Below are 19,669 nucleotides of genomic sequence, written 5' to 3' on the forward strand. Positions count from 1 at the left end.
GGAAGCACAGGGAAAATTGTGTGCAAATCAGCTAACATTACTCTGTGTCATGGACTGGTGGGCTGGTGAAGAAGTTGATGAGGAAACCAGGTGACCTAATTATTCATACTAATGAGAATTCTTGTTACTGCTTAATAATCTTAGCACATTACGAATGGCAGGTAGCAAGAAAACACCTTTTGATCCAGAAAACAGTCAGTGGGCCTGCCAATATAAACATGAATGGTATTGGTGTGCCAAGAACCAGTAGATTATTCAGCATAGAATTTAGCAGACTATGGCTGCATTGGTCAAAGAAGACTTGGGCAATAAACTGCTTTCCTTCCCCCTTCACCTCCTTCTACCCCTTCTCCATTGCCCTCACCTCTTAACTTCTTCATGCTCAAGAAATGCTTAAAAAGCTTAAGCATCCTCACATACCAAAGACTACAGGAGAAACAACCTATCTCCAAAGCTATAACTCAAAGTACAGCTTAGTTAGAAAGCTTTGGTCTGAGATGCGATAACTTTCTTATTTTAAGGCAATACACAGGAAAACTTACAGCAAAATGTTTATGAACACTGAAAAACTGACAGAAAGCAAGAAATAAGAAGAAAATCTTATCCCTATAAAGTAGTATATTTTACTTGACTGTAATAATCTTAAATTTTGCAAAATTTAAATCTTTTCTTAATACAGCTATTTGATCAATACTGCATTATTCTCTAAGCTAGTTGCAGTCTTTCTACAAACCTGTGTGTGCCTGGTCCCAGGAATGATGATGCTGATACAGAATTTGAAAAAACAAAATGTAGGGCAACACCCAAGGCAAGTAGCATGCAACAGCTGTCTGAAATTGTCAATATGGAAGCAGTAATAAACTTTTCGGCACCAACCAATCAAATGGGTATGCTTCTGAAATAATATTATTGTAATTTACCAGTGCCTGGTATTTCTGAAGATGTAAAAGTTTGGGGAGTAGAAATAATATGAATAAAGTCACGTGAAGCTGGAAAATAAAAGCAAAAATTCTGCTGTATTTGACAGCTCTATTCAAAACAATCCTGTTTTGAAGTGACAAGAACCATCCTGAAACAGGATCACATTCTTTTATGAGCTGACAAAACCTCTGGGTAATATTTAACACATTATGTTCCACAGAAAGGTAGAGTCTGAAATGTACAATAACCAATTGTGACTTGAAAATTATTTCCAAGAACATGCATTAATAAACAGATACATAATGCAATTAATGACCAAACTGTTCTCAGAATCACACAAAAAGTAGTTGAACTATAGAGTTAAAAAGGAGAAATACAAGGCTATTCAAAATAGGAGAACAAATTATAAACAAAAAGTAGCAAACTGGGACTGCATGAAATTTTTGTTTAGAGCTCCTAGGATCAGGAAAGAGGATACAGTGTTGTTGAAACTGGAGAAGGGAAGAGGATGACAAAACAAGAACTGGACCAAATAAAACATATAAACTGCCTTTTGTCAGATGTATAATGGCAGACAGCTGCAATCAATGTCCCCCTCATTAATGGATTTCCTTCAATGCTAATTTCTTCCAAAAACATATGCATCAAGCATTACACTACTGGCATGCTAATGAAATGAAATCTTTCCAACTGGCTATCATCTTACTTTTTTTCCTTCTTTTGGGTAACTGTCAGTTGCCCCAAGTAAATAACATCTATAACCTAAGAAAAACACATAATAGAAATTTTCTAAGTATCAGGACAGTGTCTGAACCTTCAATGATATGCTTTTATAGTGCTATTTTTGAAATCTGGGCACTTGGAGTTATGTCTATGTTTGCACAGAAAGGCTAAAAGAAGAGCTACAGTTTCAAAATATGTTGGAATTTCTGAAGTTTCCATTCATCTCTTGCAACTCTGAATATTTCAGCAAATCAGGATATTCCACTTATGAATCTCAGGTGTGGACAGGCCTATTTAAATTTGATATTTACAGTAAGTCCAATTTAATTTTAAAACTGAGAATTACATGCTGTTGCCAAATACGGAAAAACCTCTGAACTACTAGTTCAGTATTTCATATAAAATTTCATTAAAAAATCTGATATTTTGATGCAGCACTTTCATACCTACAGTTATTCTTCATTTATGTCAAACTAAACAAACTATTTAATGAGAGGCACTATGTCTCCTCTAAAAATTCCTAACTGTCAGGAGGATTAACCTTATGAGAAACCATTACTGGATCTGGTTGGTTGCACTTCTATGGTACCAGATGGTTTGGATCCCAAAGAAACAGGCTGTTTTTCCTCAAAAGCTGAAAAAAGAATCTGAGCTTAAAATGCTGAGAGACCCGTGACTTGATGGATTAGCTCTGAATAGCTTAGTGAAGGCTGTGCAATTCCAGATGATGCTAAAGCAAAGCTAAGCAAGATGGCAGACAGTCTAAAACAAGACGAGACAACTGCCATGACAACAGGGGATGATGGCTGGCAGTACAGTTTTCTGGCATGAAATGCAAGTTCCACATGCCTGAAAGGACTCCCACCAGCAAGGAATTCTATCATATTAAATTTTCTAGGTAAGAGCTGCAGCTCTACAGAAAGAAATAAGGTATAGACAAGATATGACAACACTTTCTTTAATCATTTTTTTAGCCAATAACAAATAAGATTTTCAGCTGGTTACACAGACACAAGAATGGTGAAGAAGCAGCTCTCTGTGAGTGTTGGTAGCCAAGGTTCTAAAGCAGATCTTAAGATTACCATTTGCAGATCTACGTGATGCTAAGATAATGGGAAAAAAAAAGTCAGAAAACTAATTTGCTAATTACCCATTTCCATCTCTCTGGCTTCTGCAGAAGGTAGAGTTATGGGTTTCAAGGCTGGACTCTGAGTAGCTAAGAGCAAACATGAAAAAAATTTTTATCATTTCAAGACAGACACTCCCCTTGTAAGTGATACCAAATCTAATTTCACCCACTGTAACTAGAAAGTTTTTGTTTGGTTTGAAGGTCTCTTTGTTCTATTAATTTTTACCCCATTCATATTTGGGCATACATTATCTAATCAAACTGAATCCATATTACTTAAGCGGTTCTTATTCACAGCAAGGCAGCTACAACTCAAACACATTACTTTTAATACTCACAGCACTTGTAGGTCTGTACAAACTGGTCACTATTACATTATGTACAACTTTTTTTAAAGGAGTTGTAATGTGAAAAGATAAGAAAAGACTAGAACAATAAAGCTAGTGAAATAATCGTGAAACATTAGTAAACAGCACCTTTTATCTGTTATCTGTAATGAAGACTGTTACAAAGTACTTCTGTTTATTTAACTTTGAAGTATGGATAACCTGAAGTGTGCTTTAATGAAAACAGAGAATCAAGATGGATTTGGGCATTCTTACCTAAAAGCCATTGTGAACAAATTTTCACCATGTGCAGGTTTTGCTCTACTGTCCTGCTTCTAAGAAACAGATCCTATTCAGTGAGTACTGGCCAATAAGTACTATTCTTTCCAGTAAACTCATCTGCACCAGTCACTTATGCCCATTTAGGTATAATGCATTTGAAAATTTCCATCTTTATTTTTAATTGGTGTTTATCAAGTTGAGTTTTTTTGAAAAGCAGTCATACCTGAATTTAAAATTTAAACTTCTCTGAATGCTCGAGATTGTAAAAACATTGAAATAAGTAGGTGTGTGATTCATTTCCAATGTAGGCAATATGAATATATGCTAAAAAGTGAACAGACTTTTATTTCATATGTTGGATCTGCTTTCCCAATTATTTTCAATCCATTTTATCACATTAGCAATTATAATTTCAGGTTACTATCCTGATATAGTTGGACTCAGAAGTTGGACCAGATGACCATTGTAGGTTTGCGACTGGAACCATTCTGGTCTATATTTGTAGTTAAGAAAATAATACCAAAAGCCATACGATTCACAGCTTTTGGCAAAAGCTCCATTGATCCATTCAAATCCAGTAAGGACTATGAGAGACTTCTCAAAGGTATCAGAACATTGAGGGTATGTTAACAAAGCTATCTTTTCAGAAACATTTGAATTCAAAATATGCTGACCACACAGGAAATTTATATAAAAAAGGAGATATCTCCCTCTAGCACAATCAAGATAGAAAAAATAAAGGAAAAAAAAAGTCTTCAGGGGCACTAGGGCAGAATACAGGTCACAGGCACTTGAACTTCGTAAACTAAATTTTGCTTTCTTTGCTGATTTTATAACAGCAGGAGATCGAGGCATGTAGAGGCACGGTGCAGAGAAACCTCCTCTGAATAACCACCCCCTCACTCTTACAGAATATCTTTGACTTCAGCATTGACTTCATAGATACTCCAGCTGAGCCGGAGGCTGGGCCCAGCCTCACACAATGAGCTCCTTCTTTTGCTAAGTGAAACTAATGGAAGATATCAGAACAAAACCAGAATAAATACTTGAATGAAACATGTATTTTGCCTCTGTTGTTATTATTCTACCTTTACCACTGAGATAAACATAGGATTGTGTTATTATTCCCCAGCAGAAAGCAAAAGTACTTCACATCAATTTAGAGGATCACCTTTTCAGATTTTCAGCTATGTTTATAGCAAATAGGGTATTAAATCATCGTGTTTCTCTCTTTCCAATGCTGTCTCTAAATGGATTTTACTGAATGTCTTTCACTACAGTAAAAATAAATGTCTACCCCCATCCCCTCAAATATATCTGGAAAGGAGCTGTCAAAAAAATCTATCAAATTAAGAACAAATTGTGAAGATCATACTTTTATTCTTGAGAATCTGTTTCAAATACGCATTTCAAGAACTAAGAGATGTTTCTGGAAATTACTTTAAAATTTGGCAGACTACATTATGCAAATGTATGCTATCTAAATAAGCCAGCACTATTCTATGATAACTTCTTGACTAATGCTTAATGAAATATAAATTTATCTGATTAATTTGATTAAAGGACACTACAGGTAACTAGTGTAATAGCTGTTAATACAGAAAGCAGCAACAAGCAGTTGTTTGGGTAAATTTAGCTATACAAGCCTGTTATAAAAACAGAAGTCTTGAGAAAGGAAGACACAGGTTATGATGTAGAAGAGTAGAGGCATGAGATGATAAGAGATGGGAACTAGGCTTGGTACTGGAGACCCCATGCCATAAACAGCTCAGCAATGGTCAGTTGTAAAAACTGCACACCTGGAGCTGGACAAAATTAACTCTAGGGATAACAACAAGAACACAGAAATAGTATCTAATATACACAAATGGCTCCCTAAATGGTGAATTCAGATCTAAGATGTCTCTCAGCAGAAGAAAGAAAGAAAGAAAAAAGAAAGAAAGAAAAAGAAAGAAAGAAAGTAAGAAAGAAAAAAAGAAAGAAAAGAAAGACCATTCAAATTTCCATTACACTAAGAATAAATTATTAATGTTATACACATACACATGATATTCATATATTTAAATATATGTCTATACAAACATATATAAATATAAATGTGTGTATATATATAATATACAACATAAAAAAAAGAAAGAAATGGTGTGCTTCCTCTTTGCCCATTAGACTTTGATCACAACATTTTGACCCTAACACAAGTAAAACTATTTTGAAAACGTGAGCAGCACCATGCTTTCTTAAATATCAGGCCTTGTCCTGTTCATTACCAAACAACCAATGAATCTAATTTATCAATACTTAAACCACAACAACATCCACAAATTATGGCAGTATTTTAATCAAGCATACAAGTATTTGGCGAAATACATGAAAAACCACAGAACTGATGTTGACTGGAACAACACTCCAACTTTAAATATAGTCACTCTCAGAAGCTTATAGGGCTCTTCCAAGAAAATAATGAAACTAAGTGTAAGTTACACAGTTTTACATAAGTTTTATCCTATAGATATAAGTTAGCCCATATATCCTCATGAGCTTCTGTTTGTTTGTCTTAAATGAAGCATTAATCTGTCACAGCAACAAAGCAAAACCAGGCTGAGAATGAAAGAAGGAATTTGTAAGTTTTGTGAAGATAATTTTTCACTAATGTTTAGTCACATCTACAAAGAAAGTAATTACCACGATCTCTCAATGGAGTTTTTGGAGCATCAGAGATTCTGGATCCAGAAGGAAGTAGCTGTATGTCATTAGAAGCTATGATAAAGGAAATAACCAAAATTTTATTTGATTAACAATATTATAAGACACAGCATGGATCTATATTTGGCTTACAAACCACCCACTCCTGAAAACAATGCTATTCAGTAAAAAGGAAGAAGGAGTTCCAACCTAGGAAAAAACCCACATGGATCTGTCACGTGAAAAGGTATGTGGAATATGAAAGATACTACTTTTTCCCTACTTGTAATATAAAGATCCATCAATCATAGGAATTTGATAATGAACCTGTATCAGTAATTGTGACCACCTAGTTTGAAATCAATCAACGATTCATCTTGATTAAGTTTCATATTTTCATCTTTAAAAGCGTGGCAAAACCAAGGAAGGTTGAGTATGGTTAAGAAAAACTGTGTAAAAGTTAAAATGAAAATTAGATTGATGGTTTAACTTCAGTAAATTCTGGAAATCTCCTTGCAACCGTAAATGAAAAAAAGAAAAAATTGAGAGTAGGACACTAACATGAATCAATAAGATTACATAAAAATACATTTATTGAGAAGCATTAGCTGTCCTCTTCATGGGAAGATCTGTATTTCAGTCCTGCAAGTGTTCCTGATCCTTCCCTTTATAATACATCTTCCTGTACGGAGGCCACCTGTACTTTAGAAAAATCTAACCAAAGTTAAAAAAGATAAATGCAATCTCAAGTTCTGATTTGTCTTCATAATTTTGCATGGCTTGGATTTAAAAGTACAAACAATAAAATCAGCATTAGAGAATTTAGAATTCTGAATGCAAGAAGTAAATATATACTGTTCCAAATCACAAAACTAACAGTACAACATTGAGACAAAAAATGAAAAAATCAGTAGAGTTTTTGTCTCCTTGAAGGCAAATACAATTATATCACATGTAATATAAAATTGTCCTTATATATGTTGATGTTACCTAACACTGTTGATGTTACCTAAATGAACATGTCACCAGAAGAAAATTGGGGAGGTAGTTATTTCAATTCTACCACTGAGGATAATTTTACAGAAGGAAGTTTTATGTTATGTCAACCATGCGGATCGCATAGAGAGAAAGCATTAATTTGAAAAATAAAATTGAATCACCCAGTAAAATCTGCGAAAGACACAGTTCAGCCTGAGCTAGACGTATCCTGCTTTATATTTCATTCCAGTGAGAATCATTGGAAACACAAAAGGAACCAGAATTTTTTAATTACTACTTCCTTTGGAGCCAATAGAAAGGGAATGCAGCAAGTAGTAGAAAAGTTCTGCTGGAGGTGAAAAAAGTATCTAGTGAACAAAGAAGGTAAAAAGCAGTAAAATTAGTTACCCGGTATGTTTTGAGTTTGCACGAATTTGGGTTTAGGTGTTGATTTAAATTCCTCAGGTCCATGTCTTTTCTCAGCCTGAGCTAGAAGAAAGAAGCTTCATTTAATTTAGAATCTCTCTACCCTTTTCTTTATCTATTGCCGAAAGCCCGCTGCTTTCCTTGCACCATTTTATATCACCTGATTAAAGTAATTTCCATAGTTGCTTGATTCCATCATGATTAATATTTACTTTTGTTTTCAGTTGTGTCTGTATGATTATTTGGATTTATTTTGTTACAGTTTTATATAAACAAAGGAAAATGTGAATCACAAAGATTTCTGATGTTTTGTTAATCCTCCTAATATAAAAATTATCAGGAAAAGAATAAATATTCACCTATAATACCTCATCTCTTTCATTTTTCTAGTAGTAATATAATGGGGTTTGATTTCCATTCATTCTTCTAATTCTACATCTTCAGAGTAAAGCATGGGCAGTTTATTAAACAGCCATTAAATGTACCTAAACTGAACCATTGGTCATGTTTTAATATACTAGTGCATAACTGTACTCGTCCAGATTTTCACATAACAATTGATTCCAATGGTAAGTAAGTCAAGATCACTTTCATCTTGTTGTAGTGGGCATTTAGTCAGTGCTACAGTACACACAACTGGTCATCTCAGATCACAGATGACAAAGCTTATGGATATGGAACACAGAATGGCAAGGTCTCAGCCTTGAAGTGACAAGAGCATTATTTCCTTCCACAGAGCAAACTGTACAGTAGTTAGTACATGTTGGTAATTAGAAGAGATCATTAATATCGGTGATCAGCATCAACATAGCATTGGTTTTAGTATTCATTCAGTTTAATAAAGGTTCACTTTCTTTTGAGACACAATAGAAGACAGTTACTTTTGTTTTTCCAGCATGGTCTCCATGCTTTTTCCATAATCTACTGAATTTCCAAATTCAATTTGGGATCATAATCCGTAATCCAAAATCCATAATCAACTAATCTTCCAATAAGAACCGATCATGTAGGTTTATAAGCTTCTTATTTCATTTCCTGAAAAAAACATGCTGTTTTCCATGTTCTAAATACAGCTACAACAATTATACTATTTTCTGGTTTGGAGTATGGTACTTTTCAGTGCCACAAAATCTGAAATATTTACAGATGCTGCCTTATTAGGACCCAATTCTGCTTCTAAATCAGTTACAGTGCTGTTACTGTCATCAGTGAAAGGAAGATTTCATTCTACAGAGAAGTTAAAGCAATTTATCTCTATGAAACCTGTGGGAGAAAATTCACCCATAAGAGACACTGAAGCAACAATTAACAAACCAATACCTCAGAAGTACTACAGAAGTTAACATTTCTCGTTGGTGAGATGTAATAATGAAAAAAGCCGAAACAATTCCACACCGAAAGCAAATACAGAACTTATGATGCTTTGGATTTATTTTTAGAGGTCAGATGGTTTGCGCTCATATGAAGCATGTCTTGTCAGTTAAATTATCTGAACAAGCTGAATAAGATAAAGCATGCCTAGAACTGAGACAAAAGAAATGAAGTTCTCCTCAGTTTTGCACAGAACATTGTAGCCACGACATGAAAAAAAGAGCAGACTTTTTTGTGGAAAAAGATACAGGAAGTAGAGAACTTAGGCTCTGAAAGCTAAGTCAGAGAAAAGAAAAATGCCTCTGACTTTTCCAGGGCACCAGGTAAACGAGGCTTACTGTACTGGTTCAAGCGTATCTACAAAGTAAAGTGTTAACACAACTAAAAAAGATAAGTTACCTTACTAAGACAGCATAGAGTACAGCAAGAATGCACTTCAACAATGTTTCTTAAACTATATTTCCTCTAACTTCTCTTAACCCTCTCTTACTCCACAACAGCAATTAAGATATTCTGATGAAAGTAATACTCTCACTCCTGATATAGCACATGAGCACAAGGGGAAGACTTCAGGGGCTGGAAGAAGGGGCCAGAAGGAGCACAGGAGGAACAGAACTTGGGAAACATGACAACAAAGGAGTTATCTCAACTAAACATCACAGCTGGTACTTCTTATTTCTAACCCGTTCCCTATTTCACAAATCAAATTTGCTAAATTTTTAGTAGAATCTCTTACATAAAGAAATAACTAGTTTTGTTTTTTTAAAACTAGTTCTTCCATGTCCCTGGCAAATGTGCTCATAATTCTGAGTGTTGGTAGGCTCCAATTTCCCCATGAATTTAATAAAAAGACTCACACTCCATTAAATGGGAAGAAAAAATGTTGCAGTGGTTTGAGATATATTAGACAACATTTCAAAGGCTGAAGAAAAAAAATCACTATGAATTTGTGCTGCTGTGTTAAGAATACATTAATCCTGAGTGGAAAATATCATAACAAGCCTGGCAAAAACAAGAAATGAAAGAGCTTACTAACAGTCTTTCCATGGAAGTGCATGCCAAGGGAGGGGAGGTTTGAAATTAAGAAAATGATGGGACGCCTGGTTGACAAATACATTAAAGAAAAAAATCACTAAACTGTATCACAGGACAAAACACACCCTTTGATAAAGACACAGTGCAAGGCAAGAACAGCCTTCAGACATCCTGCTTGCTGAAATACTTCAAGCTCCATTTTTTCCTTCTAGCATAGCTGATGACACAACAGCTGCTACAGCACAGAGCTCCTTTCAAATCAGTGTTCTGTTGCCACTTCTGGCACCAGTCCTTAAACCTTCCACAGCAAACAATTACTATGCCTTACTCAAAGAATCCAGTATGATTTTCAAACAGTGATATCTGAATGAAATATAATTAAGTAGATCCTATTGCTAAACTCAATTAATTACGCTTATATATTAGACTGTCTCTCAAATGCAACCTTTGTAACAGGCTGGGGCTCAGATCTCTTGCTTAAGTTACTCATGAAAGCCTGGCTCAAATGCTTAAGTATTCAAGTAATTTTTCCATATGCCACAGCAAGACAGAATTATACTCAAAGAACGTCTTTCTTTTAGAGGATTCACTTTCATTTCCCCCTTTCCTGACTTTTTTTTTCTCTTTAACCAAAATACTGTAATTGTAATTAATACATTCTTTAATGTAAGCAGTGTGACACGCTCTTACTTTAATATGAGGCACTGGTGCTGAGAAAACAAATAATGACTGAAAGGAATGGTCATGGGAAAAAAGGACATGGAAACGAAATGACAAAAGGAAGCATGAAATGGAAGATGAAAATTATTCTAAAAATTTTAGTAAATAACTATTAGTGTGATGACAATAAGAATGTGTTTAATTGTAATAAATGGATACTAAATTCTTGCAAAAAATAGACAGTACTTGCCAATAATTACCATGTATAATACGACACATCATCCAACTTCATAAACATACTATTCTGTGTTAAGTCTTGAGATGACAATGCTTATGGTTAGAATTACTACATAAACATAATTACAGAACACAAAGGAAAGGAAATAGAATGAACCAATTCTCTCCTTCCCAGGTGCCACATTTCATTAAAGTCAGTATGTCAAGGCGTATCACAAGAAAACTCTTTTTGTCATTTTTCACAATTTCAAGATATCCAGCACCCCACGATTTTAATTCTAAGGGGTTTTATAAACCTGATGATTGTATCATCTGAAACTTTCCTCCAAATTTAGATTCAGATTTTTGTCCAATTCAATAACTCAGTGTTACCAATTCAGCTACACTATCCTCCTGTTTTCCAACTACTGACTTTAACTGCAGACTGAGAAACACAAAGATGGATTCAATTTTAGTTTATATATTTGGCAAATATATTACACAGAGTTTCTAAAAGTAGAATTTTCATTACCTGGAAGGGACTGTGGGGAGATTTCTTGAACTTCTGGTGTTTTGGATTCAGCAGGCCATACTCCAGTTTCATTCTGAGCTAAAAGGACAAAAATATTAGAGAGTAATTGCAAACATGTATCTACTCTCTTCTACCACAAATCTATTTCTGTCCCACTTCAGTCTGACAAGGTAAGCCACCACGGATAAATGTGGAAAGCTGAATACCTTTAGGAACCAATGAACTTCCACTGCACAATCAGTACAAGCATCTATCTAGTTATGCTAAGCACATGCATTTTTGGTTTTTCTTTGTTCATTAAAAAATACTCTAAATACAAAATTTACAGAAAGGATTTAATGCCTTATGAATCTTTACTTTCACATGTAAAGTGGTATCCAGTGTTTTTCATTTTTCTAGCATTTGAGCTAGACACCAAAAATGTTTTTCAAAATTAAAAGATGCAATATAGTTCCAAGTGCTATACAAGAACAGTCTAATAAAATTTCAAATGCAATGGAATTGTCATACTAGCCATGTCCTTATTTTCCTTGATATTACTTCTAACAATTACAGTGGTATGACAGTAGCCTTCTATTCCAACAGACATAAAGATATTTCAGTAGTGGATACAGGTAAAATTAATTAATTGAATTAATTAATTTTTATTTTAATTAAAAATTTGTTTTTTTTTTTCCTGGACTACTAATATTAAAACAAACAAAAAACCAAACAACCCAAAACCTCCAAACTGTAAGGTTTTTGACTAACTTAAAAGAAAGAGAAAGTACTTTGCGAATTCTTTTTTTTTAATTTTGTGATACAATATTTTGATTTTTCTAAATAATACAGAATTAAAATAGTTTCAGTAGGTCAGCAAATCAGAATTAGTCATGACTTCACACACAGCATAAGTTTTATAGCTTTTTATTTTAGACATACACCATTCTCAGGCTCCACTGAAAGATACCTGTATAGATTTAGACAACATACAGCACAACTTTTTGTCAATTACTTGATATATTTATATTATTTCAATAGTATTTTTGCTTGGCTTTTTACAATGACTCTTCTCTGGTCCTTTGAAATTCAGGAGTCCCTTGTGTGAATATCCACACACTTCATGTTCTTTGGTAAGCAGAACATAACAAAGCATCGCTTGTCTGCCCTGGTTATTTTCTCAAAGATGTTTGTGTAACCTGCTATAAAGAGTGGCTCCAAACTGGCATCACACCAGCCAGAAATTTTAGACATAGAGTGCTCAGATTTAGAAGTCCGAGTTCTACACTCAGCCAGATGAGCAAGTTGGACATTTCTAGGACAAGTGAACCTACCTCCGTCTTTTTCCTCATCTTTTGCTCATAGTCACGTTCTGCAATTTTTACTGTGCAAACTACTGAACCTTATGACCTATCCATAAAAAAAGCATCATTTTCCTGCAGAAAAATATAATTTTACTGGTAGAAAATAAAAACAAATGTAAAAGTTCTAGATACTGCAGTTTAAGACTGATACCAGAGGTCTTAAAACATGGTTTTCTAAAAGCAAGAGTTATGAAAAATGGATTTGTCAAAATATGTTCTACTGAGTTTGTCACCTGTACATTATATACATGTTAACGCTAAGATAGTAATGATAAAGAGCTCGTTTTCAATGCTTGATATTAAAAGAAAATATTAGCAATCAAGTTAATGTGTGATTAATGTTATTATCATGATTAAAAACTCTTAATGCTCTGTAATATAAATACTGCAATTATGTTTCTACACTTAGCTTGAATTTTCAGTAGCCATAGATGATGCGAAAAATATTTGTGTGTCAAATGCTGGTAATACTAATTTTTAAGGAATTCAACCTCAATATAAACATACTCTTACTCAAACACATTAAAATATTATTCTAGTGGGTAGCTCTACCCTTGCATGTATCAATATCTTAACAGAAACAAGTTGTGCTGTTTCCCCCCTACAAAGCAAGCCATGTTGAGAATGTGCCATGGCCTGTAATGGAATGACAGAGTAAATTAAACAAAGCAGAAATAAGAAAAAAAAAAAACACCTGATCCACTTCTTTGAAGTTTAAATTAAGTATTAAGACTAGTCAAGCCAAAAGCCATCAGCTCCAGAACTCTGCTCAAGGGATCTGTGAAAGATGTACTTGGGGATTATCAAGGTTTTTAAATATAGCTTTATTTTCCACAGTTATGCTATTCAAGGATGATAATGCTAAATGAAAACCTGAGTTACTGTTTTTCCTCTGGGTTTCAAGTGTGTTCACAAGACACTCATGAAACCTGTACGGAAGAGTTCTAATTTCTGGCTGCCATTTTTAATGGATTTCATTACAGAAATAAGAATTTCTTCTTGAAGTACCTTAAAAAACCTGTCCACCTGTTTTAAATTAAGTGAATGTCTATGAATCCTTGTAAGTCCAAGCTAATTATTAAATATAAAATAGAAAAAAAAAAGTTGAAGAGGAATAAAGGACTTTTCTGCTTGCACACATCATCTCACATTACTACACTTCTGATACTGTTCACAAAAAATAGAAGTTTAGTTCATTTCTGCTTACCCAGTTTTTTCCTGGATGCTGGAGATAAGCCATCAATTGTAAGGAGAGGAGGAAGTTTCTGCTGACTTTCATTGAGGCCTGGAACAATAAGGTGCACTACAGAGAAAGATGTGTGCCATTAATTCCAAAAGAGATGAAAATACAGTCTGCCCTCCAAGATATGTGAGAAACTACTACTAAGCCACTGGGAGTTTAATCTGTGTATCTGGGAAATGAGTTGGTTCTATTCTGTAATTATCACTCCCATTTGATGCTATTTCCCCTTTACACCACTCACTGTACTATCACTATTTCATGATTAATCAGAGTTAAAAACAACTCAATACTGGAACATACAACCCTGGAGTACATAGCATCACAAATGCTGGGACATTTTGTCTTGTGTGCCAAGAAGACTCAACATCAAACTGCATTAGTAAGTATATGTTTGATTCTCATCAATATATTAAAACACAAAGCAAACTTAAGGCAAAGTTATGCAGTTATAGAAAATATTTCCATATATAAAGGACTAAACACCCTCCTGAATCCAGAACTAAATTGGTCCCAAGGTGCATAATGCAGTGAGCCTTTCATGTCTACTTCAGGCAGACCAGTAGTTCGCCACACTGAACACTATATGATAGACCTTTCCCTGTTTTCATGTTCTAGGCTGATATTGTGTATTCTCATAGGTCAAACAAGAACATAAAACATGAAACTGAATAGCTTGGAGGGTTATGCCCTAGATCTAATATCAAGTTCTAATTGCAAGTTCCCTATAGTCTAATGTTATCAGCACAGGTTTGTGTCTCTAGATGGTATGTTATCATACTACCTTAAAAGACCAGTAAGAACAATCCCTCACCTCAACAAAATCTTTGCCTCAGAACTTCACTTGAAGTATAAAAGAACTTGACTTAAACAATGACACTATTTTCTTTTAAATGCAATGACAATGAAATGATTCTATTTCACTTAAGCTAAAACACTCTTGAACCATCTGTACCACCATAAAATGTAACAAATGCTGTCTGAACCAGCTGCAAAACACCCTTTGGTATGCAAGGAAAGAACTATCAAGGTCAAGAAAATTAAAAGCATTTCAACCAAGTTCTAATTTTCAACCAAGGGTTAACAAAAATGATAAGAATTCTTTTAGTCACCTAATATTGCTCCTGGGAGAGAAGAACTGTCTGGTGTTTTTGGCTGCGTCCGATTTTGAATAACTGTGGAGACAACACAGGCGTGTGAAGCTAATTTTAAAAAAACTCAAAATGAGAAACAAAACCACACCGGAAACAAGCCTCAGCATTCTTAAAACCTTCCCTCAACTTAATATTTGCAGATGAGGACACTATAATAATCCTTTCTGTATTCACATTCAGTTTAAGAGACTGCAAACTATGTTTCCTCTACATTGTCTCTTAATTGTGCATCTCTTTCCTGTGACATATCAATTTTGGTGAAAGATGGTATTCTATGCTTATGTTATTATGGGGCCAGCTGCAGACCATCTCATTACCCTGACATTGATTTTCATCTCAAGTTACTCTTGAAGAGTATAAGAATAAATTAAAGAAAATATACAAACTTACCTTGTTTGATTATTGTGACTGGGACCAACTTCTTATTATCACTCAGTATAAGCTGAGAAAAGAGAAAAAAAAGAGAAAAAAAGCCTTAGGATAACTGCCATGACAGTAATTGAACTTTCTGAGTAATAAAAACAGAGGGCTCTAATCCAATACCGCGCCTGTCCCAAGTTAACACTGGATATGGCTCTGGCCCTAGTCAGTGATGGTTACGTTATCACTTCAGTTCCCACAGGCTAGTGTGGTAATATTGCATTTTGATCTCCTTCTTGCAACTTGAGATATTTTGCTTCACAAAAACACAATATTTGACAGTTTAGGAATCCCCAATCCTTTTTTCTCTTAGGAATCTCTTGAGCACTCACTGGAGAGTAGTCCAGAAAGCTAAGAAAAGCTGAAATTTAACTAGAGCAAAACATCTGAAACAGATGCAATTACAAATTTGGTCACAAGATATAAATATATTCCCAAGAATACTCTATTTAGAACAAAAACTATTCCAGAACCAGGTGCACATTTGTAAACCATCAGCACTCTTGGGTGCATAGCCTGTTTAAAGTAGATTAACTCAGAGTAATTTCATTTGGTGAAATTATTTCCAAAGTATATGTGGTCAGTCACCCCTGTGCTTCTTACATTTTTTCTTGCTAAATATTTGGACTAGTCTGCTGTTCACTTCTCTTTGACCCAGATTACTTCCTGCCTAAGTGTGAATGCTTTCAATTATACTGATAGCACAAAAGGAACATGTGAATAGACCCACATTTATTAAAAGAAAGAAAACAGCCAATATCAAAATTATAAATTAGTATTTGTAACCATACATAAGTACTAGGAACAACTTCTGAAAGCTTAATAATATGATCAAGAGATGACATGAGGTAAACTCTAATGCCAGCAATATAAAAATGCTAAATACTTTAAAAGGAAATTTTTTTCAGTTATATCTGAGTTACAAAAAAGAAAATGACTCAAACAATCACCTTTCCATGCTAAATGTATACCGCTGAAGTCAGAATCAGATAATGTTCCTTTTGCACTTTATGATATCTGGTCTACTTCATATGAAAGAACACTTTCATAAAAATTCAGCATTCGATGACAAAATGTTAATTATTTACCTAAGAATAACTATTTTTGTTCTGTTCTAAATAATTTTGAAAAGCTTTAAAAACAATTGTTGAGTACACATTAAACACATACCAAAGTCTAAGAAGCTGGAAGAAGGCCAATCTCCACAAGTAAGATGAACCATTCCTTAGGGAAATGGATGGAGGCTACTTATTCTGTGAAAACCATTACTTTCTACTACCTAATATCAATTTTGCATTGGCATGAACATAATCTTAAATTAAGTAGAGGTTTCAATCATTGTCATTAACGAAAGATGGAAGAGACTCTTCCTTTTTTATTGCTTATGTTTTTCCTTTTTTATTAACAATTTCTACATTTCTATTTTGTTTTCTAGTAAAAAAATTGTATTGCAGATGAGCACCTTCTGAAATAGCCCTACTCTTCACGTGACTAGCAAATGGGATGAAATGTATTTATCATAAAAAGGTGCTAATTTTATTGTATTTCTCATCAGAAACCTTCGAATCAAATAAACAGCTCTGAAGTAGTGAGAACTTGTGTAATGCACTGCAGAACTAATCATAATTATTACCACTAAAAGATTCTTGTATTGAGAAGAGCATTCTTTCTTTTTTGAATAATAAGGGATGACTATAATGACAGCAGTATAAAAATGCCAAAGACATTTAAATACATTCAAAATTTAGTTTTTCACTCAGGAACCAATCCTTGACATGAAATCCTTGTTCTCCACCTGTTGTAGTTACACAGCTCACCTGCATGAAGCTGTAAGTGCTGCACTTGAAAGCTACCACTATGTTGTCAAAGCTTTCTTCTCAGTCTTCAAAAAGTGAGTACTTTAGATATTTCTATGTCTAGTAAAATTTATTACTTAGACAAACTATTTTGGAAACATCAGCCCCTCATCTGTAGGAACGGCACTATCAATCGTATTTTTCAGGCAGGGAATATAAAGCATATCAGTATTAGGAACATTAGTTACTAAAATGATTGTTGCCACCATGAAAGAAGATGGCAAATAAGATATTCCTAAGGTATTTCTGAGGAAAATTAGAGATGTAAATTATACCACAAGTCAGATATCTTAACTTCTGACCATATACAAAAGGCGTATTGCATCAAGGACTGCAAGTCTCAAACATCGTTTGAAGAGACACTTGTTCTTTCTTTGTTACATTCCAGTACTTCAAAAAGCCAAAACTAACTGGCATACACATAAGAGACTCCTCAAGGAAGGATCATGGTCAACAAGGATTGAATAAGTTTTGGAAGAGTGAGAATGTTTTCTTCTGCAATTTAACAAATGGTAGAAGCTAAGAGTCCTTTTTGGCTGGAAAAATTGAGGAGGACGCCACCTTTCAGACTGATATTATGAAACTACAGGAACCTAGTCAGACAGAGGAGGAAATAAATTTTTAACTGCTTTCTCTCTGCCTTACCATCACCCACTGTTTATGAAGGGAAGAAGAATGACCACCTCTAGAACTCTCCTTTTCTTCTGCTCTCTCATTAGTTGTAGCTCACACAGCCCCAGGAGCTTGGACAAACTTAAAGAATGAAACTGCCAAAGGAAACATAAGCTGATGTGTGACCAATGTTGAAAGGGCAGAATGACTAGATAGATCAGTAATGTTACTTTAACAAACAGCCTTTAAAAATGTCCTCACAGAGAAGAATTAGGACCATGCTGATATGAGTCAGTTGTGTCTTTGGAGCAAAATAAGGCACAAAAAAACTTGGCCTAAATAACACTTATTCTGGCTTTTCACCACTGAAACATACCCCACCTAATTCTGTGGAAACTGAGGTAATAAAGCACACTGAAGAGCAGGCCATTCTCTGGTTCCCAGCCTTAGTTTTATGGCTTTTTCCACCACTACAGAGAGAATGATAGAAGACTTTTCAGAATAATCTGTGGAATGTTTTCATGATATTCCTGTGGAGGGTGATAAAGCAGTTCTGCTCTGGAGCTAAGCCCCGTGAAACTGACTAAAAAGACTGGATGTTGGCTCTAGTCCTCCGTTCTTGCTTAAGCTGTGCAAATATTTGGAAAACTGTTTCAGCTCACTTTCTCAGGACTTCTGCATAAATAGAATCGCTACTTCCACAGAAGCAGCATAACAGTCAGGGTCCTGGCACGTAGGGTTTGCTAAGAGGAGCAAAGGAACTCAGTTTGCACTCCACATGCCAGATTCAATTACCTGGTCTTGGGCTGTCCTGTGTAACTTTAAAGACCCCTATGGGACAGATTGGAAGAACAGTAAAGTTGACTTCCATCGACATAATGAGATGTCACCTTCCTGAATATCTAACCATCTGCATCTATATTACTCATTTTCTCTTGAAAGTAAGACATGACTATATTTCCAATAGCCTAAGCATTATACTGCTCTAACTCTATATATAATGCAGTAATTAACGTATTATTGTCCTAAAAGAATATAAATGGCCTCAAGTTGCATCAGGGAGGTTTAGATTAGACATTAGGGAAATTCTTTTTCACAGAAAGGGGTGTCAAGCATTGGATCAGACTACATGGGGAAGTGGTGGAGTCACCATCACTAGAAGTGTTTAAAAAATGTGTGGATATGGCACTTTAGGACACGATTTAATAGTAAACATGGTGGTGATGCTGGGTAGACAGTTGGACTTGAGTATCTTAAAGGTGTTTTCCAACATTAATGATTCTATGATTCTATTAATCCCTAATTATTCATAGAAGAAACTGTGTAATGAATTGTGTTTTGATTCCTGAAGGAATTCCAGGTCTGATAATTACAGACCATTTACAATATTGTAAAATATGAAGAACAGACAATGAGAAACCATACAGTAACATTTCCTACCATGAAAACTCTTGGAAAATCTGAGACAGAAGAGAATTGTAAAGAATGGTTTGTTCCCTTATAATAATTAACACTCATGACTTAATCCTTTAACATATCTGAAGTAAGAAGGGCTTCTACAATTTTCTTGGGAAGTTATCCCATAGTCTACCTCAGGGATAGTACCTTGAAACAAAACAAAACAAAACAACCTCCAGAAGATTAGAAGCTGAAATGTGCCCTTTGATGAAAAATTAAGGAAAGTAAATATGAAGAAACCATTTAATCTCATAGTAGAAAAGGTAATGTTCAAAAGTCATGAAAAAAATGTTTATTTTTCACTG

At 34.6% G+C, this 19,669-nt stretch overlaps 1 protein-coding gene across 9 annotated transcripts in view; it reads right to left on the reverse strand.

Moving 5' to 3' along the window:
• ABI3BP (ABI family member 3 binding protein) overlaps window positions 1-19,669 on the reverse strand; it is a 140,859-nt gene that overhangs the window by 76,161 nt on the left and 45,029 nt on the right. For all 9 annotated transcript variants that reach the window (XM_032677835.1, XM_032677838.1, XM_032677837.1 and 6 more), the window contains exons 7-13: window positions 15,409-15,460; window positions 14,977-15,039; window positions 13,832-13,927; window positions 11,282-11,359; window positions 7,450-7,530; window positions 6,064-6,138; window positions 2,795-2,860 (exon numbers count right to left, since the gene is read on the reverse strand). In XM_032677835.1, coding sequence (XP_032533726.1) covers window positions 2,795-2,860; window positions 6,064-6,138; window positions 7,450-7,530; window positions 11,282-11,359; window positions 13,832-13,927; window positions 14,977-15,039; window positions 15,409-15,460 — 511 coding nt within the window. The remainder of the gene's footprint in view (window positions 1-2,794; window positions 2,861-6,063; window positions 6,139-7,449; window positions 7,531-11,281; window positions 11,360-13,831; window positions 13,928-14,976; window positions 15,040-15,408; window positions 15,461-19,669) is intronic.

The sequence above is a fragment of the Chiroxiphia lanceolata genome, chromosome 2 (genome assembly GCF_009829145.1).
Source record: "Chiroxiphia lanceolata isolate bChiLan1 chromosome 2, bChiLan1.pri, whole genome shotgun sequence".
Taxonomy (NCBI): Eukaryota; Metazoa; Chordata; class Aves; order Passeriformes; family Pipridae; genus Chiroxiphia; species Chiroxiphia lanceolata.